This window comes from Oncorhynchus kisutch, linkage group LG7, assembly GCF_002021735.2.
Source record: "Oncorhynchus kisutch isolate 150728-3 linkage group LG7, Okis_V2, whole genome shotgun sequence".
NCBI lineage: Eukaryota > Metazoa > Chordata > Actinopteri > Salmoniformes > Salmonidae > Oncorhynchus > Oncorhynchus kisutch.
In genome coordinates, this window is record NC_034180.2 from 50438035 (window position 1) to 50463100 (window position 25066).

The window sequence follows — 25066 nt, forward strand, 5'->3', positions numbered from 1 at the left end:
CACGGTGGCTAGGAAAAACTCCCTAGAAAGGCCAAAACCTAGGAAGAAACCTAGAGAGGAACCAGGCTATGTGGGTTGGCCAGTCCTCTTCTGGCTGTGCCGGGTGGCGATTATAACAGAACATGGCCAAGATGTTCAAATGTTCATAAATGACCAGCATGGTCGTATAATAATAAGACAGAACAGTTGAAACTGGAGCAGCAGCACAGTCAGGTGGACTGGGGACAGCAAGGAGTCATCATGTCAGGTAGTCCTGGGACATGGTCCTAAGGGCTCAGGTCCTAGTTGAAACTGGAGCAGCAGCACGGCCAGGTGGACTGGGGACAGCAAGGAGTCATCATGTCAGGTAGTCCTGGGGCATGGTCCTAGGGCTCAGGTCCTCCGAGAGAGAGAAAGAGAGAATTAGAGAACGCACACTTAGATTCACACAGGACACCGAATAGGACAGGAGAGGTACTCCAGATATAACTAACTGACCCTGTATATACACCTGTTGTATTTGGCACATGGGACCAAAAACATTTGATTTGAATGCAGCTGAGGTGTCTCCCTCCAATTCTTGCACATTCGTGTTTTTATTGTGTTAATTGTTTGCCCTTTTGTTTGTTATTATTATGAATTGTCCATTACATGCCACCAGTGGTAAATGCACCATTAATCCTGCCATTTAGTGACATTCATTTCTGTTAATGCATGGATTAATTAGGCCTGCAGTCATTTACTATGAAGTTGGAGTAGAAACCTTGTTTGCAGAGTTCACAACCTACTATACTTGTGAGAAACACGTTTTGGTTCATTTGATACCATCATTTATTCGAGTTTTTTATTTAATTTAAATGTTTTCATTGTATTTTATTCGGGGCACTCCATGTGAGCAATTCGTATTTGTCTGGCTTCTCTGTCCTCTTAACGTTGACGGAGCACGCATAGGCTAAATAGATGCCCGATCTCTTGATTTCCGTGCCCAGCACTGTGTTTTCTTGCTAGGGCTAGTGGGCTGGTACACCTACGTGTTTGACATGAGCAGAAGCAGGCCCTTGAGCCGAGGGAGAACGAATGCCATGTTCCTTATTTGATATTATTCCCGTTCCCTTTTCGTCAAGTTTAGAATGATAAACTAATAGAAAATAGATGTGGAGAATTGTGAGCACTGCTCACAGATCACTTGATATCCACCACAAGTGATAGAGAAAAGGGAGAGAGAGAGAGTGGGTAAAGGCACAGGGAGGGAGAGAAAGAGAGATCCAATTTAATTCAAACTAAACTGCCTATCACACAGCAGAGCGTGTCTGACTCCAACCCCCCCACAACTGAATAGATAAGAGCATATCATGAGCGCACCGCTTACAGAACAGAGCTGAGACCTCTCCATGCAGAATGGGTTCCCTATATAAATATCCCTTTTTTTTCTTCTCCCCTACCCCAATCCCATTATATCAATAATGCAAACTTAAATTGTTTTAATAGTTTCTTATTGCAACAATACATATTCGTAGTTTTACGAGTACAGCAGTAGGAGTCCACCTCCACTGTGGGGCTCTATGGAACGTTCATATTTGACGATGGCAGAAAGGCCAGGCTCGTTCTTTGGCACATGACACGGAGTAGGTTACAGGGAGTGGATTCGCTAAAGAGACTGGTACCCAGGCTAGGTGGAAACGCCTTTATGAGCAAATATTGTGAGTCACGCAATGAAATGTTGCGTGGTCCTTCCACTATGACGCGGGAAAGCATGACGATTATTAGGCTACAGATTAAATAAATGATGAACTTCACAGGGTGGTGAAAGTGCACGTTGATGAGCATGATGCCACTTTCCAATAAATATCGACGTTTTTAATCTGGTGACATGAAGATCGATGTTTGGCTGCCGTTTGTATTTTTTTCAATCTTGCTCTTTTGTCCATAATCATCTAATTGCAGGTAGCCTACCTGCTACTGTATCTGCGAACTGTTGGCTAGAGAGCACGTGCCAAAAGCAGAGTTCGTTATATAACGGAAGATTTATTCTGACAAAACCATCAGTAGAGTTCAAAATGCAATGGAAAGCCGTTTAACTTGTGTTTTTTATTCGATACATGGGAATTTAACAGTAAAAGTTATTTTCATGCGCACTATGCCTTTTATCCACTACAAGTCAATTTGATGGAAACATCTCTGGTGGAAAAAAATGCGCAAATTGTTTTAATGCAGATTTTAGAGTTACTCGCATGAAAATCTGTCTATTAGGTTTCAGGTAAAACCCAAGTGCAGACTGTGTTGAAGCAACAATTTTTATTGCAACAGGGGTAAGCAAACGACAGGTCAAGGCAGGCAGGGGTTGATGAACCAGAGTAGTGGGGACAAGGTACAGGGCGGCAGGCAGGCTCAGGGTCAGGTCAGGCTGAGGTCGGTAATCCAGAGTAGGAGCAAAGGTACAGGACGGCAGGCAGGCTCAGGACAGGAAAGGGTCAAAACCAGGAGGATGAGGGGAAAAAAGAGTAATCACATCTGGCCGTGATTGGGAGTCCCATAGGGTGGTGCACAATTGGCTCAGCGGCTGTCCGGGTTTGGCCGGGGTAGGCCGTCATTGTAAATAAGAATTTGTTCTTAACTGACTTGCCTAGTTTAAATAAAGGTTACACACTAAGTGTATATGTACACGCCAGTGCTGAAGTATCCACACAGCCAACAAAGAAGTTGTACTCCGAATGTATCTTTCACAAACACACAGAACGAATGAGGATTTTCAACTGTAACTGATGCCAATGGTTCAAGCAACATAACTGGTGTTGCTAGGCAATGCAACCACACCTGCAGACAATTCATTTGAACGGTTCACAGTCACATTGCAACCATATTTCACCTGAGGCAAGTTGAGGTCGAACGTTGTCATGTGGTCTCGGCTATCACAGACCATGTGGCTTTAATTGGTAAGGCTTCACACTTCTGATCAGAAGATTAAAGGTTCAAGTCACATCATGGCTGTTTTGATTTGCTAGCTTTACATATATTGAGCAGGTTCTCCAGTTGCTTAGACTATCCCTTGTTGCCAGGTTAAGGTAGGAGATTGTAATGTGTAGGCTCTTCTTAGAGCAGAACAAATCTGATTGGTTTCTAAAAGGTCAATGGGCGGAGTTTAACAGATGTGCAACTTTTGAAAGCATGGCCTAGGTTTGAACTGAAAATCTTGTAAATAAACCTTTGAGTTACAAGTTACCACATTTTGAAATCATTATTGTGTTACAGTAGCCAGACAAATGTGACTATATATCTAAGATACAACTGCTCTCCTGAACCAAATTGTTAAATGTAGCAAGCTAGCAGCAACATGCTAATATTCAGAGCAAGCTAGCTAGCTAAGCATTTAGCAACCTATTAGCTACTCATGTTGAATTAATAAATAAAGCTAGCTAGCTAGGTGTCAAATATACAAGGCAGTTAACATTTGTTTTATTGGAATTTTAATAAAGCAGCATCATAAAATGCTAAGCTAAACATCTAATTGGCCAGCAGATAGCCATATTTTACTAATGCTGTCATAGAATAGGGCTAACTAGGTCTCAAATATACCAGTAAGTCACCTCCCACTTCAGCAAAATATTTAGTTGAGTAAGCTATATAAACTTAAAAATGGAAATGGACTGTTATGCTTCTTCAGAGGTCAGAAACTTAAAATGCTACGCTAAAATTAACTGGCTGGCTAAGCAGATAGCTAACGTAAACTCACCCCATTCCGTACAAATGTGCGGAACCGCGACATTCAAACGAGGCTACAAAGAAAACTAATGGGACTGTAGCGACTGTGTTGACTTCAAAATCGGGGGTGTGAACTAGGTTTCTATTCAAGCGTTGATCTACATGGTAATGGCTCTATAGTATTGGACAAAAGTTGAAAAAACGGACACTCCGTTACATCAGGACGTGTCATGTCGTAACGTACAGCACACATAAAGCAACTATTTCTGTCTTTCTGTCTCTCCACCAGGTGTAGCACTTCTCTCATCCTTTAAAAACAAGAAATGGACAGTGACGGGGTAAGAGGGGGGATACCTAGTCATTTTTTGCGTCATCATTGCATACGATCATCATTCTCAAAGCTGCTGTTTATTTCTAAGATCACTTTAGCACCGCCCTAAAAACCTGATTCAAATTCGACACAAACCTTCCAATAGGTCTGTAATGACACATTATATAAACTCTTTATAGCGTTTTATTTACATTTTAGAGGCGATAAGGTGATAAGTTGGACAGATCGAGTGAAAAAAAGCAATTTTCACACACAACATCTCTCCGTCTCACTATCACGCATTAGTTCCCCACCCGCCATTTTTAAAAAGACCCGACAGGGCTCATTGCCTGCTTGAATTATGCAGAAACGGGCAGCGTTTAGGTCATGTAATTGATTCTGTTGGAAAGGGGAGAAATTGTGCTTTACAATGGTATTGACATTACAGTTGATCTGGAAGTATTACATTTTGGGGGTGCTAAAATAAGGGCAATTGTACGGACCAAGGCGATGTACGAGTTTACGTTAAATATTTTGATAACGTAAGTGGGAGCTGACTTACTGGTTACTTATTTGATTCTATGACTTAGCAGATAGCAACCTCTTACTAATGTTATCTGTTTAGCTTAGTATTTCACGTTGCTGTCACTGGGGCAGTATAACTGTCCATCCTGTTATTTTTTTAAAAGTATAGCTTATTCAACTCAATATTTCAATAAAGCAAATGTTAGCTGACTTACTTGTATATTTGACAGCTAGCTAGCTAGCTCTATTATTAATTCAACATAAGTAGCTCAGAGGTTGTTATTAACTTGTTCTGATTAGCTTAGTATGTTGCTGCTAGCTTGCTACATTTGACTGATGATTTCAAAACATTACAACTTGTAACTCAAACTTTTATATACAAGATTATTATTTAATTTCTTTAACATAGTTTCTTGAATTTTCAACACCAGCATTTACAAAATAATTGCACTTGTACATTATTTATATATTATTATGATTTATATCATTTATAATGATAATATACAACAAAGACAACAATACAGCAAAACAAAGAGTGAGACAAACGTTTTAAAAAAATAAGATAAGAAAAAATATATTTTAAACAGTGTCACGCCCTGATCTGTTACGCCCTGATCACTACTTTTATAGCCTCGCTACTGTATGTAGCCTGTCTCTTTACTGTTGATTTATTTCTTTACCTACCTATTGTTCACCTAATATCTTTTTTTGCACTATTGGTTAGAGCCTGTAAGTAAGCATTTCACTGTAAGGTGATACCTGTTGTATTCGGCGCACGTGACAAATAAACTTTGATTTGATTCACCTGTCCTTGTGATTGTCTCCACCCCCTCCAGGTGTCGCTTCTTTTCCCCGGTGTATTTATCCCTGTGTTTCCTGTCTCTCTGTCCCAGTGTATTTATCCCTGTGTTTCCTGTCTCTCTGTACCAGTGTATTTATCCCTGTGTTTCCTGTCTCTCTGTCCCAGTGTATTTATCCCTGTGTTTCCTGTCTCTCTGTACCAGTGTATTTATCCCTGTGTTTCCTGTCTCTCTGTACCAGTGTATTTATCCCTGTGTTTCCTGTCTCTCTGTGCCAGTGTATTTATCCCTGTGTTTCCTGTCTCTCTGTACCAGTGTATTTATCCCTGTGTTTCCTGTCTCTCTGTACCAGTGTATTTATCCCTGTGTTTCCTGTCTCTCTGTACCAGTGTATTTATCCCTGTGTTTCCTGTCTCTCTGTACCAGTGTATTTATCCCTGTGTTTCCTGTCTCTCTGTACCAGTGTATTTATCCCTGTGTTTCCTGTCTCTCTGTACCAGTGTATTTATCCCTGTGTTTCCTGTCTCTCTGTACCAGTGTATTTATCCCTGTGTTTCCTGTCTCTCTGTACCAGTGTATTTATCCCTGTGTTTCCTGTCTCTCTGTACCAGTGTATTTATCCCTGTGTTTCCTGTCTCTCTGTGCCAGTTCGTCTTGTATTTTTCCAAGTCAACCAGCGTTTTTCCCCGTTCTCCTGCTTTTTGCATTCTCCTTTTTCTATTCCTCCTGGTTTTGACCTTTGCCTGTTTCTGGACTTTGTACCCTCCTGTCTGACCACTCTGTACCTCCTGGACTCAGATCTGGTTTTCACCATTTTGCCTGTCCACGACCATTCTCTTGCCTACCCCTTTGGATTAACAAACATTGTAAGACTCCAACCATCTGCCTCCTGTGTCTGCATTTGGGTCTTGCCTTGTGCCTTGATATACAGTAGTTACAGGTCAACTAGCACAGATAATACAGTCCTTAACATCCGAGGTGTCGTGTATACACATACCAGGCCTCTTACATCACCATTATATACAGTATCAGTAATCCCAAAAGAGGGTAAAGATAAGAAAGAATGCAGTTCATATCGACCTATCACAATTCTTAACACAGATTATAAACTATATGCATCAATAATAGACAAAAGAATGGAGAACATAATCCCAGAATTGATTGACGGAGATCAAACTGGTTTCATACAAAATAGGCAGACACAGGACAATATAAGGAGAACACTACATGTCATGGACCACATTACTCAGAATAAGACAAGTGCAATATGAATCAGCCTAGATGCAGAAAAATAATTTGATTCAGTGGGATGGGATTACCTATTCCAAGTTATGGAAAGATTTGGTTTCAACAAAGAAGTGATACAGTGCATCAAAACACTGTATTCATGTCCGACCGCTAGAATAAAGATAAATGGACATTTGACACGAACGATAAAATTAGAGCGAGGGGCAAGACAAGGCTGTAATCTATCACCCACGCTCTTCTCCTTGAACCTCGAGCCATTAGCACAGGCAATAAATCAGGACCCAACCTTAGAGGGAATAACAATAAGAGGCAGTGAACATAAGATATGCATGTATGCTGATGATGTTATGTTATTCCTTAAAGACCCAGGCTCAAGTGTACCTAGATTGATGGATGTTTTACAAACATTTGGAGCACATTCAGGGTATGTGCTTAACGTACACAAGACCCAAGCCCTAGTATATAATTATACCCCACAGGAAGAGCTGAAGAGTAGATATAACTTCACCTGGACCTCTTCATCCATTAAATATCTGGGAGTAAATTTACCAAAAGATACACTCAAATTTTATTGCATGAATTACGATCACATTAACAAGAAAATATATGATGACCGAGACAGGTGGAATTCACTTCCCTTAGATCTTAGTAGTAGAATTGAAACAATCAAAATGAACATCCTGCCGAGGTTACTGTATTTGTTCCAATCACTGCCCATAGAAATTCTGCCTAAACAGTTGAGGGAATGGGATAAACGGATATCAAGGTTCATCTGGAACAGTAAGAGACCAAGAACTAGATATACAACATTACAGTTACCAAAAAACTGTGGGGGTATGGCCTTACCAAACCTAAAAGATTATTATGTGTCAGCCCAATTGAGACCTCTGGTGTGTTGGTGCAATCCAGAATACGAATCCAAATGGAAAGACATCGAGACTACGCTGACAGAGATACCCATACAGTCAGTACTGGGAAATAAGGACATGGTAAAAGAAATATACAATAGACAAAATCAGTGGATTAATTTCTCTCTGAAGACATGGTTTAGGGTAGTTAAGCAAAATAATTTAGACAGAGAGATCAAACTGCTGAGTTGGCCCTCATACGACCCCAGCTTCATCCCTGCAACTCAGGACAGCAGGTTTAATAAACAATGGACGCAGAAAGGCATCACATCATTCAGTACAATGATAAGGAATGTGAACCTAGATAACTTCCAGGACCTAAGTAAAAAACATGGCTTGGATAAACAATATTTTTACAGATACCTACAAGTTCGACATTATTTCTTAAGGGAGATAAAAGTGACTGACCTTCGAGCATCTCCGAAATTAATCCAAGTATTCACTAACGCATACAACTTGGGGAGTAACAAAAAAACGATTTCAAATCTCTACTTGGGTATTCAATCCTCAAAGAAACATTCTACAAACTATATTAAACATAAATGGGAGGAAATTAACATTGACATAACTGATGAAACATGGTTGAACATATTAGAGACTCAACAAAGCTCCACCAACTCAAGGTCATGGAGAGAATTCTGTTTCAAGAATGTTATATACGTTTCTTCATAACACCTAAACTGAAATCAAAACAGACTGGCTCACTACACCCTTGTTGGAGAGAATGCGGTCTATTGAGGGCAGACCACTCTCATATCTTTTGGACTTGCCCCGCAATCGAAACTTACTGGGGAGAAATAAGATCTAACATTGGAAAAATTATGGGATTTGACATAGAACAAACATTCATTTCTTTGTAAATGGGTGAAATACCTGATAACTTAAACAACAGAGAAAAGTACCTCTTGAAGGTCCTACTAGCAGCCAGTAGAAAGGCTATCACTGGCTACAAAAAGACCCTCCCACAGTGACACAATGGATAGACATTGTAGAAGAAATACACCACATGGAGCGTATCACCTTTGCTTTAAGAACTCAACAGGAGAGAGGTCAAGAATACTGGGAAAAATGGGTTTCGTACTTGGAAAAGGTCTAATTCAAAGATGTCAATGTAAGTAATATGATGATATGATGATGAAGGTATGAAGTGCACTGTAACTGACAGATCTTTTGTTGTTGTTCTTTTATTTGACTTTATTTGTACTTTCTTTGTGTTCCTACAATAAAAACTTAAGTATGTAAAAAAAAAAAGAAAAAAAAAGGTGTATCTGTTAAACTCCGCCCATTGACTTTTTTGAAACCAATCGGATTTGTTCTGCCCTTGGAACAAAGTTGAGTACACTTTCAGTTGATCTGCCTGACACAACAGACCATGTGGCCTAATGGATAAGGCGTATGACTTTCAATCAGAAGATTGAGGCTTCCAGATGTTTTGTGGTTTAATTGGACTAACTTTACCGCAAGTAGGTAAAGGTTCCCAAATTGCTTATAAAAACATGTCCATTGTTGCCAAGAAAGAGTATGATATTGTCATGTCCAAACAGACCGCTTGACGTAAAGGTTTCTGATTCCAAATCAGAAGATTGAAAGTTTGAGTCACTTCGTGGTTTAAATCTAGTAAAAATATGATTCTTATCGCAATAACCCACTCATTGATTGTCAGAGCCAATTTTAACCAAGAATGTGTTATTCGACAAATGTCTGTTCTACTTTTAAACCCTCTGATTTCCACCCCAAAAACCTTGTGTGAATTTATAAAAAAAAACAACTTAAATCTAGTAAAAAATATATGTTGTTTTTGTCGCAATAACCTCGGCTGAGTTTCCCAAATTCAACTGTTCATTACGATACATTGTAGTAATAGTAAAATGCAATATTTGTTACCAGGGTTATCAAATAACACCACTGTTTAATTTAGTTTATAAAAATATCTGGAAACTGTTCCAAAGAAAAACCAAAAAGACATCAGGATTGACAAGTATTGTTCCTTTACAGTGACAAGAAACAGTATGTGTGTCACACCCTGATCTTAGTATTCTTTGTTTTCCTTGTTATTTTGGTTAGGTCAGGGTGTGACATGGGTGATGTATGTGTTTTTGGTCTTGTCTAGGGGTTTTGTATGTCTATGGGGCTGTTTCCTTTCTAGGTAGTTTGTATGTCTATGGTTGCCTAGATTGGTTCTCAATTAGAGGCAGCTGTCTATCGTTGTCTCTGATTGGGAACCATATTTAGGCAGCCATATTCTGTGGGTACTTTGTGGGTGATTGTTTCCGTGTCTGTTTCACCACACAGGACTGTTTTGGTTTTCACATTTATTATTTTGTAGTGTTCTCGTTTGTTGTTTATATTAAAGATGTTGAACAACTAACCACGCTGCATTTTGGTCCTCCTCTCCTTCAGCGGAAGAAAACCGTGACAATGTCATCATAGTGGCAAGAAAAAATATGTGAACCCTATGTGACCCCCTTTGGAATTACCTGGATTTCTGCATAAATTGGTCATCAAATTTGATCTGATCTTCATCTAGGTCACAACAATAGACAAAAAATAGTGTGCTTAAACTAATAACACACAAATGATTGTATTTCTCTTGTCTATATTGAATACATCATTTAAACATTCACAGTGTAGGTTGGAAAAAGTACGTGAACCACTAGGCTAATGATTTCTCCAAAAGGATTCAGGAATCAGCTACCCTGGTGTCCAATCAATGAGATGAGATTGGAGACGTTGGTTAGAGCTGCCTTGCCCTATAAAAAACAATCACATTTGAGTTTGCTAATCACAAGAAGCATTGCCTGATGTGAACCATTTCTCAAACAAAAGAGAGCTCAGAAGACTCGAGATTAAGAATTGTTGACTTGCATAAAGCTGGAAAGGGTTACAAAAGTATCTCTAAAAGCCTTAACGTTCATCTGTCCACGATAAGACAAATTGTCTATAAATGGAGAAAGTTCAGCACTGTTGCTGCTCTCCCTAGGAGTGGCCATCCTGCAAAGATGACTGCAAGCGGACAACGCAGAATGCTCAATGAGGTTAAGAAGAATCCTAGAGTGTCAGCTAAAGACTTACAGAAATCTCTGGAACATGCTAACATCTCTGTTCACGTGTCTACGATACGTACAAAAACTCTAAACAATAATGGTGTTCATGGGAGGATACCACCACCGCTGTCGCAAAAAACTATTGCTGCACGTCTGAAGTTTGCAAAAGTGCACCTGGATGTTCCACAGAGCTACTGGCAAAATATTCTGTGGACAGATGAAACTACAGTTGTGTTGTTTGGAAGGAACATACAACACTATGTGTGGAGAAAAAAAGGCACTGCACACCAACATCAAAACCTCAACCCAACTGTAAAGAATGGTGGAGTGAGCATCATGGTTTGGGGCTGCTTTGCTGCCTCAGGGCCTGGACAGCTTGCTATCATCGACGGAAAAATGAATTACCAAGTTTATCAAGACATTTTGCAGGAGAATGTAAGGCTATCTGTCCGCCAATTGAAGCTCAACAGAAGTTGGGTGATGCAACAGGACAAGAACCCAAAAGACAGAAGTAAATCAACAACAGAATGGCTTGAACAGAAGAAAATACGCCTTCCAGAGTGGCCCAGTCAGAGTCCTGACCTTCTGGAGTAGCCCAGTCAGAGTCCTGACCTTCTGGAGTGGCCCAGTTAGAGTCCTGACCTTCTGGAGTGGCCCAGTCAGAGTCCTGACCTTCTGGAGTAGCCCAGTCAGAGTCCTGACCTTCTGGAGTAGCCCAGTCAGAGTCCTGACCTTCTGGAGTAGCCCAGTCAGAGTCCCGACCTTCTGGAGTGGCCCAGTCAGAGTCCCGACCTTCTGGAGTGGCCCAGTCAGAGTCCTGACCTTCTGGAGTGGCCCAGTCAGAGTCCTGACCTTCTGGAGTGGCCCAGTCAGAGTCCTGACCTTCTGGAGTGGCCCAGTCAGAGTCCTGACCTTCTGGAGTGGCCCAGTCAGAGTCTTGACCTCAACCTGATTGAGATGCTGGCATGACCTTAAGAGAGCAGTTCACACCAGACATTCCAAGAATATTGCTGAACTGAAACAGTTTTGTAAAGAGGAATTGTCCAAAATTCCTCCTGACTGTTGTGCAGGTCTGATCTGCAACTACAGAAAACGTTTGGTTGAGGTTACTGCTGCCAAAGGAGGGTCAACCAGTTATTAAATCCACTTTTCCACCCTGCACTGTGAATTTTTACATGGTGTGTTCAACTAAGACATGAAAACGTATAATTATTTGTGTGTTATTAGTTTAAGCAGACACTGTGTTTGTCTACTGTTGTGACCTAGATGAAGATCAGATGAAATTTTATGACCAATTTATGCAGAAATCCAGGTATTTACAAAGGGTTCACATACTTGCCACTGTATACACTGATCATATATTCCAGAAATGTTCCATGTGCACAAAAAGCTTATTTTCTCGCATTTTGTGCACAAATGTGTTTACATCCCTGTTAGTGAGCATTTCTCCTTTACCAAGATAATCCATCCACCTGACAGGTGTGGCATATCCAGAAGCGGATTAAACAGCACGATCCTTACACAGGTGCACCTTGTGCTAGGGACAATAAAAGGCCACTTTAAATGTGAAGTTTTGAGGAGTATTTCTGTCTGTAATAAAGCCCCTTAGTGAGGAAAAACTAATTCCGATTGGCTGGGCCTGGCTCCCCAGTGGCTGGGCCCATGCCCTCCAAGGCCTATGCCCTCCTAGGCCCACCCATGCCCTCCTAGGCCCACCCATGCCCTCCTAGGCCCATGCCCTTCTAGGCCTATGCCCTCCTAGGCCCATGCCCTCCTAGGCCCATGCCCTCCAAGGCCCATGCCCTCCAAGGCCCATGCCTTCCAAGGCCCATGCCCTCCTAGGCCTAAGCCCTCCAAGGCCTATGCCCTCCTAGGCCCATGCCGTCCTAGGCCTATGCCCTCCTAGGCCCATGCCCTCCTAGGCCCATGCCCTCCTAGGCCTATGCCCTCCAAGGCCTATGCCCTCCAAGGCCCATGCCCTCCTAGGCCTATGCCCTCCAAGGCCTATGCCCTCCTAGGCCTATGCCCTCCTAGGCCCATGCCCTCCTAGGCCCATGCCCTCCAAGGCCCATGCCCTCCAAGGCCCATGCCCTCCTAGGCCCATGCCCTCCTAGGCCCACCCATGTCTGCAGCCCTGCTCAGTCATGTGAAATCCATAGATTAGGGCCTAATTTGATTGGATTTTTATTTTTAGTCCTTATTTGGACTAATCTTCCATTACAATAAATGTATAATACAATCACATTTTCACATATAACACACTGTTACAAACAAACATGATACACTGACATATTGACCAGATAAATACTCTTAATTTATTTATTTCAATTGACTGATTTCCTTATATGAACTGTAACTCAGCAAAATCTTAGAAATTGTTGCATGTTGCGTTTATATTCTTGTTCAGTATACTTTATTACTGATTTTTGTGTCAGCATGGCCTCTTCCCCCCCTCTCACCTCCTCTTGGTCCTCTCACCTCATCTTGGGTTTAGCTGTGTGTATGGCCCCGGTGGGATCCTTCGATTGTGTGAGGTCAGGGTGTGTGTGTGTGTGTGTGTGTGTGTGTGGTCAGGGTGTGTGTGTGTGTGAGGTCAGGGTGTGTGTGTGTGTGTGTGTGAGGTCAGGGTGTGTGTGTGTGTGGTCAGGGTGTGTGTTTGTGTGTGTGAGGTTAGGGTGTGTGTTTGTGTGTGTGAGGTCAGGGTGTGTGTGTGTGTGTGGTCAGGGTGTGTGTTTGTGTGTGGTCAGGGTGTGTGTGTGTGTGTGAGGTCAGGGTGTATAGAGTTCTCCCCGGTGGTAAGGGCTGTGTGTTGCAGGCTGAGCTCCAGTAGGTCATGCACCAGGCTACTCTCCTTCAGCAGCCTCCCCATCAGCAGCTCTCCTGTGGCCCTCACAGTAGACCGCACTAGGTCTGCCACCTCCTGGAGAAACAATACAATACAGTACACAGTGGTGTTGCTCAATTCCATTTCAACTCAGTCGATTCAGGAAGTAAACTGAAACTCCAATTTCTAATTCCAAATTGATCTTATAGGAGACATTGAGGAAAATTGGAATTGAAATGGCAATTCAGTTTACTTTCTGAACTGACTGCATAGAAAAATAAATTGACCACAATCTGGGGTGGTGATGGTGTGTGTGTCGGTGGATGCATGTGTTTGGTGTGTGTGTCTACCTCTCTGTCGAGTCTGCGGTCATTTAATGTGTCCAATCTGACCTCTGACCCCTGTGGCCCCTCCTCCTCTCTGAGCCTCCGAAGTTCCCTCCTCTTCTGTTGCTTAGCAACCTTTAGCAGGGCACACACACGCTGGCGCTCCAACGCACACTCATCATCACCCTGAGACAGAACACACTCATCATCACCCTGAGAGACAGAACACACTCATCATCACCCTGAGAGACAGAACACACTCTCTCCCTGAGAGAGAGAACACACTCATCATCACCCTGAGAGACAGAACACACTCATCATCACCCTGAGACAGAACACACTCATCACCACCCTGAGACAGAACACACTCATCACCACCCTGAGACAGAACACACTCATCATCACCCTGAAAGAGAATGTAAATGCGTACATACACATGGACACATACACATCCACACACACACCCACACACACACTTCCTGTATCACCTGTGCCAGGGGGAGGGGTGTTGGGGGCACATGAACCTCCAGGTGTTTCTGATTGATTGACCGGTGACTGGTCCCGCCCACCACAGCTTGTAGCAGTCGTTGACTAAATGTCAGACATGAACAGATCTCTGTGATACGTACTATTACATCATAGTCGAAGAAAAAACATGAGCTGACGCACACCCAGAGAAAATTATTTTATGTAGGGGTTCTGATTAACGGCGAATAAACTATAAGCTATAAAAAATAAAGAGAGTCCCACACTCTATATATAAACTCCCAGTAATTTATTGGTTACCTAGTGACACAAGTGTCAGACAGGAAGTGGAAGACTGCTTTGTGGTGGGCAGGAGGTAGGCGGGGCAAACACTTTGTCAGCCAATCTGAAATTAGGGCTAGCACTCTGGGCGGGTCCAAATCTGGGGGAAATGAATGAAATCCCAAACTCAATATAAATTATTACATTATTTTATATTATATAAATGGAGCTGCGGTCAATTTGAATGATTAATATATAATATATATGTATAATAAAGACAATAGATAACTACTGACCCGCTAGCTGAGGGAACAGGTCTCTCGTCATCCCGGCCACTGCTCTCACAGCACTCCAGGCCAGGCCGCGGTCGGCGGCGAACATGGCACACTCGTAAACAAACTGTTGATAGGCGCTCTGCCATACATCGTCCCCAGAGAACTCAGGCCACAAGAAGCGACCGCTTAGCTGCTGTACACCCTCCTCTCTCTGACACACACAAGTTGATTAGTGAACAGAGTTCTTTCTGGAAACACATTCTATCTGTATGAAGTCTGAATTTGACAGAAACTCACATGCACTAAAGATATACTATGGACTAGTTGATAATTGTTTAATGTCACTTCTTGGCTTGTAATGATTCATAAACATTATAATCGAATATTATCTCAGGAAACCACACAAATCCTTTGTTTTAGTTGCAAACTATATATTTTTTTTTTGTTCATGGGTGTGAGGAGTTGTGGCCAATAACAATGTCATTTCTGGGCAATATTTCTGTCCAATTACTGAAACCTATTTTGTCTCAAAGAGCACCTCTGTAGACAAACGTTATGTAGGTCCTATAGCCTCTATAAAATGGAGTTTTCCCAAGAAAAGACGGGAAAAATATAGCACAGTATTAGAGGTTAACTTATTGTTATTCTCTGAATGAACTTAAGCATAGATCGCTAACTTTTTTTCTTCTAATTTGGCACTCAGAAACTAAAGGCCATGAGTAACTTGGTCTAAAATAACGGCACCGATTGGCCTATAGGTGGCGCTGTGATAAGCAATCTCGCTTCAACCCTCATATCAGTCACCCATTGAAACTTCGAGTCTTAATTATTCTCCATTTTGGAAATGTTGGAAAACCTTTTTCTCATGAACCATAAGAAGTAACACCAAATTCGGTATGTAAGCCCCATGGTACATCTCTAAACTTAGTTTGAGGAAAAACTAAGGGATTGGTTAAGAGATAAATCAGGAATTATGATTTTTACATGTCCATAAAAACCCTTTGAAAATCCTCTTTGAAATGGCCTATCAACTTGAAAACTGTAGGGTAACCTGATGAACCATGTTAAATTTGACATTGATATCTTAAAAAAAAAAAAAAAGGAAACTATTAACAATGAACGTCTTTGACTATGTAACGTTAATGCTTAAAATCTTCTTTTTTTCCTCCTCATGGACTAAAAGTCGGATTCACACCAAATTCGATATTTCACAATAAGTGTTTGAGAAAATAACGTTGATGCATTCAAACATGGCCACGTTATTACAAGTAGATGCATATTAGCACATATGCTAAAAATACTTCCAACATCTTGTTCCCATTAAACCATAGGACCAAATGACACCAAATGTATGCCCATGGTACATGTCTTAACATAGTTTGAGAAAAGCTAAATGATTGGTCAAAAGATGGCTGAGTTTTTGACAAAATTACCCCCAAAACACATGTTATATTTCCATTTAAACTACTGTAAATCCACTCCACAGTGGTCTATCAACTTTAAAATAGTTGACTGGCCCAACGTGCAAACCACAAGGCTACCTGCCACCCACCCCCAAACTGTGAAAGTGTGTTGAATGATTACTCACTTCAAAGTCGGCCATGCCAGAGCTATAAAAGCTAAATCAATGGACCATGGGGCCATGAACAATGTGGAATATAGTATATCTGTATAATCACATATTGTTGCCATATTATGTGATGTAAATGTAGTGAAAAGTGGATATTTTATTTGGGAAAATCCTGTCGCTTGGAACGCTAATGTAGAGTGTACCAAGGGAGATTCTAATTATTTACACAAGCAGATTTCGACAAAAACAAAGTCCCAGAATTCAAAGATGACGGCAAATATACCATTAGCCTACACTAACTCTGAAAATATTAACAAATCATAACATAAATTGACCCCGAAATTGGTATATGAACTCAAAACATTAAGCAATGACTTCACTTGCGTCATATCCTTGAGTTATTGATTGATAAACATGGTCATGTTTTTCACTGATGAGGAAGATAGTTCCTAGCCTACATGATACAGTGCTTGCTTTGTTATCCAACTGATCTTGAATCATTTCTGTCATCCTGTGAAACCTGTTCATTGCTGCTCGCTGATATATCTGTATGTATTATTGTTGTTATTATTTACAACAACAACAATAATAATATGATCGCATGGATAAAGGCACACACCGCGCACAGAAACACGAGCCCTTGCTGTGCGCGCACTATCCATCATGCATTGTTGTGTGGGCAGGGCGCTTGTATCTCTACTGAAGGTAAGATAGTTAAAGAGATAGACAGCAGATGTTATCCTGATACTGTGTGGCAGAAATTCTAATGCATTGGATTAGCCAAGATGTGTGTGTTGTTTTCAGAGCCATCCCACCAGTCTCATCAAATATGTGCGATTCGGCTGCTAGAGAACTTGTTGCTTTAAACAGGAGGCTACCGACTGTGTGTGTGTGTGTGTGTGTGTGTGTGTGTGTACATCGCAAATATCTCTAACATGAAATCCATCATTTCTCGGCCTCCCTTCACACCTGTCAATCCTCTCCCCTACCCTCGATGATCTCGTCCTGTAGCCTAGATCAGTGAATATCGACAGGCTACCAATCGTCGCTTACCGCTTGCATGCAGACTCGTCTACCCTAAATGTCAATTTGTAACGAAGTTAACTCGTTAACGTTACATCATGCAATTGACTAACAGTACATCATGAATAGCCTGCATGTTGGATATCGTAGGCAAATCGTGTTTTAGTGACGCTTCAGTAATCCGCACAAATCACGTATTGTTTATCGTCGTATTCTCTAAACCTGGAGTTGCATTTATGAATGCCGTTTTTGTGTCTTTAATTTTACCTGAAGTTTGGCAATCTCCGCCATCTCTGCGTCTGTCAGGGAGGCCATTGCAGCGTTGTCAGGGGGGGGGTGTTTTTGTTGCTATGGGAACCACAGCGCAGGTTTTGACATTGGCTGATGACGTCGCCTGACTGGAATTTCCAACTCATTTCAGTATTCTGATGTCTATTTCTAGCCGTTTCTGCAGGTGTCTATTTCTAGCAGTTTGCTTGGTATACCTGAGTTAACCCATAAACATCATTCTATGTCTTGTCTGCTCCTTAGTTGAGTTGACAACCTGCAGTAGGTGTGTGTGTGTGTTTTTATGTGTGCCTGTGTCCGTGTGTATCTGTGTTTTTGTCCGCCTGCCTGAGTGTGGGGGGTTAATTCCCCGTGAACACAGATGGCTCAGACGTTCTAATCCTTTTTCTTATGAATCCCACCTCCTCTCCTCTCCTCTCCTCTCCTCTCCTCTCCTCTCCTCTCCTCTCCTCTCCTCTCCTCTCCTCTCCTCTCCTCTCCTCTCCTCTCCTCTCCTCTCCTCTCCTCTCCTGTTGGGATCATAATTAGATAAATGGTGTGAGCAACAGAGCGAGAACCGGAAACAATACACCTAATATTATTTCAGGGCCATTAACGGAGAGAGATAACAGAATGCATGCTGTGCAGACCAGGTCATGGACAGAACTGGGAGTTTACCGTTCCTTATCTGACCTGGAGTTTACCTTTTCCGTATCTGACCTGGAGTTTACCTTTTCCGTATCTGACCTAGAGTTTACCTTTTCCGTATCTGACCTGGAGTTTACCTTTTCCGTATCCGACCTGGAGTTTACCTTTTCCGTATCTGTGGATTACATCAGAGACTCTGCTTCTTGCTGTGGATTATAAAGCAGAGAGCTGTTGTGAGATCTAGATCTGTAGAAGACTGGACAGTGAGTCCTGCAGTGAGGAGTTGACTGGCTGAATCATCTGTTTCTGGTAACTGTGACTTGAGGAGTTGACTGGCTGAATCATCTGTTTCTGGTGACTGTGACTTGAGGAGTTGATTGGCTGAATCATCTGTTTCTGGTAACTGACTTGAGGAGTTGACTGGCTGAATCATCTGTTTGCTGGTAGAGAAGAAGCCAATGAGTTCTTTAAGGTAAGCACAGGAGAATAACTACAGAGTGTATGTGTGTGTTATTTATTTAGCCTATAGCTCCTGTGGTGAGGTGGATTAAGGTGTTTGTTCAGGTGAGTCACAGCTGCTTAGGAAGGGATGAGGGTCAGAGAGGGAGGGAGGGAGGGAGGAGAGAAGAGGAGGAGGGAGGGAGGGAGGGAGGGAGGGAGGGAGGGAAGAGGAGGAGGGAGGAGATAACGAGAGTGGATATGAGAGGGGGAGGAAGGACTCAGAGGAGAAGACAAAAATAACAGACCAGAAAGCAGAGGAGGGGTGAAAGCGAAGGTGTTGAAATGAAGGAGAGATATTGGGTTAAGAGAGCGGGAAAAGGGGAGTTGACAGAAAGGAGGAGATTTTTGAGATGGAGACAGAGTTGTGAATCTGACCCCACAAGAGACACTATTCCTGGTTCCTGTCATCACAGGAAGTTGACAGACTTCTATATCCCCCCCAACACACACACACACACACACACACACACACACACACACACACACACACACACACACACACACACACACACACACACACTCTCCAGTGGAGCAGGTGTCTCAAAATTGCCAAGGCGGATCTGAAAAATACACACAGGAGAGAAACTATTTTTGGTGTAACCAGTCAAACCAGTCAGTCTCCAGCCTTACCAGGAGAGGGCTCTGTCGTTGCTAATTATTCTCCTTACTAGGAGAGGGCTCTGTCGTTGCTAGTTATTCTCCTTACCAGGAGAGGGCTCTGTCGTTGCTAGTTATTCTCCTCACCGACCTAATCCCAGAGTCTCTCAGAGCCTTCACAGTCAGCCCACTTACACCTCTCTCAGAGCCTTCACAGTCAGCCCACTAACACCTCTCTCAGAGCCTTCACAGTCAGCCCACTAACACCTCTCTCAGAGCCTTCACAGTCAGCCCACTAACACCTCTCTCAGAGCCTTCACAGTCAGCCCACTAACACCTCTCTCAGAGCCTTCACAGTCAGCCCACTAACACCTCTCTCAGACCACAGTAAAATCATAGTGTATCTGAGAAGAGCAGAACCCAACCATGAAGCATCACGGCCCAATAAATTACACAGTACTAAACAGGCCTATAGATGGAGTGCAAACAGTACAGACATCTACCAGAAAGCCATTAGTAGCCAAAAAATACAATCTCTCCTGGACAACGTTTTAGCCTTAACATTCTCCTTCAGCAATGAAGGTGTAAATTTGGCCTTTTGGAATATAAACTTTATATTTGACAAATTTGCCTCCTTGGCTAATCTAAAGAAACATAAGAGCAAACCAAAAAGAACAGAAAATGAAAAATGGTTTGATAATGATTGAAAAATCTAAGAAAGTAATTGAGAAATATATCTAATCAAAAACACAGGGTACCAGACAACAAAAACATACGTCTTCAATACGAGAAAACACTGAAGCAATACAAACACACCCTAAGAACAGAGGAACAGAACATTAGAAATCAGCTGGATGGAATTGAGGAATCCATATTAATCAAACCACTTCTGGGAGAATTGGAATAAATGAAACAAACCTCATCATGAGGAACTGGCTATCCAAAATGGGGATATGTGGAGAAATCACTTTGCAAACCTCTACAGCAATATAACAAAGAGCCCAGAACAAAAAGATATACAAGAAAAATTACAAATCCTTGAATCAGCAGTCAAAGACTATCAGAATCATGTAGATACCCCAATTACAGAAGAAGAATTATTGGAAAAACGATGCACGCTCCAACCCAAAAAGGCCTGTGGTGCTGATGGTATTTTAAATGAAATGATCAAATATACAGACCACGAATTCAAATTGGCTATACTCAAACTCAACATTATCCTCACTGCAGGTATTTTCCCCAATATTTGGAACCTGAGATTGATCACACCAATCTATAAAAATGGAGACAAATTTGACCCAAATAATTACAGAGGAATTTGAGTTAACAGCAACTTGGGGAAAATTCTCTGCAGTATTATAAATAGCAGACTACATAATTTCCTTGACGAACACAACATCCTGAGCAGAAGCCAGATTGGATTTCTAAAAAATGATCGTACAAACAGACCACATTTACACCCTCCACACTGTAAATGACAAACAAGTCAACCAAAACAAAGGCAAAATCTACTCGTGTTTTGTAGACTTCAAGAAAGCATTTGATTCAATTTGGCACGAAGGTCTTTTTTATAAACTAATAGAAAGTGGTATTGGAGGGAAAACACATGATGTTATTTAATCAATGTACACTAAAAACAAATGTCTGGTTAAAATTGGCAACAAGCAAACAGACTTCTTCTCTCAGGGACGGGGAGTGAAACAGGGCTGCCCAATAAGTCCAACACTATTTAACATCTACATTAATGAATTGGCAAAAACATTAGAAGAATCGGCAGCACCTGGTATCACCCTACACAACACTGAAATCAAGTGTCTGCTGTACGCAGATGACCTGGTGCTGCTGTCTCCCACTAAAGAGGGGTTACAGCAGCACCTAGATCATCTTCACATGTTCTGTCAGACCTGGGCTCTGACCGTTAACCACATGTTCTGTCAGACCTGGGCTCTGACCGTTAACCACAGGTTCTGTCAGACCTGGGCTCTGACCGTTAACCACAGGTTCTGTCAGACTTGGGCTCTGACCGTTAACCACAGGTTCTGTCAGACCCGGGCTCTGACCGTTAACCACAGGTTCTGTCAGACTTGGGCTCTGACCGTTAACCACAGGTTCTGTCAGACTTGGGCTCTGACCGTTAACCACAGGTTCTGTCAGACTTGGGCTCTTACCGTTATCCTAAAAAAAAATATATATAATGATATTCCAAAAAAGGTCCAGATATCAGGATGACAAATATAAATTCTATTTGGACACAGTTCTATTAGAACACACCAAAAACGACACGTATCTAGGACCTAATATCAGCAACACCGGTCGCTTTCACATGGCTGTGAATGAGCTGACAGACAAAGCAAGAAGAGCATTCTATGCCATTAAAAGGAACAGCAAAATTCAAATTCCAATTAGAATCTGGCTCAATGTTCCAATCAGTTCTAGAACCAATTGCTCTATATGGCAGTGAAGTATAATGAATTCACCAAATGGGACAAACATCCAATTGAAATAGTGCATGCAGAGTTTTGCAAGACTGTATTGCAAGTACAAAGAAAAACTCAAAATATCTCATATAGAGCAGAATTGGGCCAACACCCCCTTCTCATTCGAATAGAAAAAAGAGCCATCAAATTTTACAACCATCTAAAAACAAGTGACCCCAAAACATTCCATCACACAGCTCTACAGTGTCAATGGATGAAACAAGTGAAGAGTCCCCTCAGCCAGCTGGTTCTGAGGCTCAGTTCACAAACCCAAACCAACCCCATAGTGCCTCAGGACAGCACTCAGAAAATCTGGCCCAACCAAATCATCACAAAACAAAAAGAAAAATATATCACCTATTGGAAAGACACCACAAAAAATCTAAGTAAACTTCAATGCTATTTGTCAGACTATCTGACCACTGTGACTGATAGAAAACTGAGGAAAACATTGACTAGGTACAGACTCAGTGAGCACAGTCTGGTTATAGAGACCGGTCGTCACAGACAAACCTGGCTGCCCAGAGGACAGGCTGTGCTCACTCTGCTCCAGGGGAGAGGTAGAGACAGAGCTGCATTTCCTATTACACTGTGACAAATACACAGACCTAAGAGAATATTTCTTTCCCAAAATTATAATTCAATACAAAGAATTTTAAACTATAAAAGATGAAGAAAAAAAATCATATATTTATTGGGTGAAAAGCCAAAATGTGCAGTGTGAGTGAGTGTTCCTGGTCTTCTGATGTCTGACACTTTGTTCTCTACATCTCTAAGTCCATAAAGTACTTCATGTGATGACACAAATGCTCTGTTTGGTAAGATTTAAGGAAGACGTGAGGAAGATCTAAGATGCAATTATATAATCGTGCTGTGTGTGTGAAGGACTGTGCCTCAGTGTGAAGGACTGTGCCTAAGTTTCTCAGAAGCTAATCCCTAAACTGTATTCAAAATAGAGCCTTTCAGCTGGCAGCCACTGGGAACTGATTCCTACCCTCTGCTCTGAGACATGGGTGCCCAAGCGCCCTCTTGGAGAGCTACTGGGGGTGTATGTTTTTGTAGCCTCACTTATTACAGTGGCTGGATTTCAACTGTGGCTGACGGACCTTAAGTGCATACTGTGCGTTTTATAGAGAAAAGAGTTAGTTAGAAAAATGTATTAAAGTTTCGCTTCACAATGCTACTGTAGTTGACAATACATAGACATTTTAAAAACCACATTGTGGACCACTCAAATAGAGGGTAACCCTAACTCAAATAGAGTGTAACCCTAACTCAAATAGAGCTAACCCTAACTCAAATAGAGGGTAACCCTAACTCAAATAGAGGGTAACCCTAACTCAAATAGAGCTAACCCTAACTCAAATAGAGCTAACCCTAACCCTAACTCAAATAGACTTAACCCTAACTCAAATAGAGCTAACCCTAACTCAAATAGACTTAACCCTAACTCAAATAGACTTAACCCTAACTCAAATAGAGCTAACCCTAACTCAAATAGAGCTAACCCTAACTCAAATAGAGGGTAACCCTAACTCAAATAGAGCTAACCCTAACCCTAACTCAAATAGAGGGTAACCCTAACTCAAACAGAGGGTAACCCTAACCCTAACTCAAATAGAGGGTAACCCTAACTCAAATAGAGCTAACCCTAACTCAAATAGAGCTAACCCTAACTCAAATAGAGCTAACCCTAACTCAAATAGACTTAACCCTAACTCAAATAGAGCTAACCCTAACTCAAATAGACTTAACCCTAACTCAAATAGAGCTAACCCTAACTCAAATAGAGCTAACCCTAACTCAAATAGAGGGTAACCCTAACTCAAATAGAGCTAACCCTAACCCTAACTCAAATAGAGGGTAACCCTAACTCAAACAGAGGGTAACCCTAACCCTAACTCAAATAGAGGGTAACCCTAACTCAAATAGAGCTAACCCTAACTCAAATAGAGCTAACCCTAACTCAATAGAGCTAACCCTAAATCAAATCAAAATCAAATCAAATTTATTTATATAGCCCTTCGTACATCAGCTGATATCTCAAAGTGCTGTACAGAAACCCAGCCTAAAACCCCAAACAGCAAGCAATGCAGGTGTAGAAGCACTCAAATAGAGTGTAACCCTAACTCAAATAGAGTGTAACCCTAACTCAAATAGAGCTAACCCTAACTCAAAATAAAATAAAATAAAATGTTATTTGTCACATACACATGGTTAGCAGATGTTAATGCGAGTGTAGCGAAATGCTTGTGCTTCTAGTTCCGACAATGCAGTAATAACCAACAAGTAATCTAGCTAACAATTCCAAAACTACTACCTTATAGACACAAGTGTAAGGGGATAAAGAATATGTACATAAAGATATATGAGTGAGTACAGAGCGGCATAGGCAAGACACAGTAGATGGTATTGAGTGCAGTATATACATATGAGATGAATATGTAAACAAAGTGGCATAGTTAAAGTGGCTAGTGATACATGTATTACTTAAAGATGCAGTAGATGATAGAGTACAGTAGATACATATACATATGGGATGAATAATGTAGGGTATGTAAACATTATATTAGGTAGCATTGTTTAAAGTGGCTAGTGATATATTTTACACCATTTCCCATCAATTCCCATTATTAAAGTGGCTGGAGTTGAGTCAGTGTGTTGGCAGCAGCCACTCAATGTTAGTGGTGGCTGTTTAACAGTCTGATGGCCTTGCGATAGAAGCTGTTTTTCAGTCTCTCGGTCCCAGCTTTGATGCACCTGTACTGACCTCGCCTTCTAGATGATAGCGGGGTGAACAGGCAGTGGCTCGGGTGGTTGTTGTCCTTGATGATCTTTATGGCCTTCCTGTGACATCGGGTGGTGTAGGTGTCCTGGAGGGCAGGTAGTTTGCCCCCGGTGATGCGTTGTGCAGACCTCACTACCCTCTGGAGAGCCTTACGGTTGTGGGCGGAGCAGTTGCCGTACCAGGCGGTGATACAGCCCGACAGGATGCTCTCGATTGTGCATCTGTAGAGATTTGTGAGTGCTTTTGGTGACAAGCCGAATTTCTTCAGCCTCCTGAGGTTGAAGAGGCGCTGCTGCGCCTTCTTCACGATGCTGTCTGTGTGGGTGGACCAATTCAGTTTGTCTGTGATGTGTACGCCGAGGAACTTAAAACTTACTACCCTCTCCACTACTGTTCCATCAATGTGGATAGGGGGGCGTTCCCTCTACTGTTTCCTGAAGTCCACAATCATCTCCTTAGTTTTGTTGACGTTGAGTGTGAGGTTATTTTCCTGACACCACACTCCGAGGG

At 41.8% G+C, this 25066-nt stretch overlaps 1 protein-coding gene across 1 annotated transcript; it reads right to left on the reverse strand.

Annotated features, from left to right (window-relative positions):
- Positions 1 to 12681: 12681 nt before the first annotated feature.
- Positions 12682 to 17964, reverse strand: lg7h8orf74 (linkage group 7 C8orf74 homolog). Its single transcript, XM_020487216.2, has 6 exons — positions 17546 to 17964; positions 14707 to 14896; positions 14450 to 14570; positions 14152 to 14254; positions 13688 to 13849; positions 12682 to 13433 (listed from the first exon to the last, which is right to left on the reverse strand). Exons 1-6 carry the CDS (start codon positions 17591 to 17593, stop codon positions 13257 to 13259), a joined length of 801 nt encoding a protein of 266 aa, XP_020342805.1. The 5' UTR covers positions 17594 to 17964; the 3' UTR covers positions 12682 to 13256.
- Positions 17965 to 25066: the final 7102 nt, after the last annotated feature.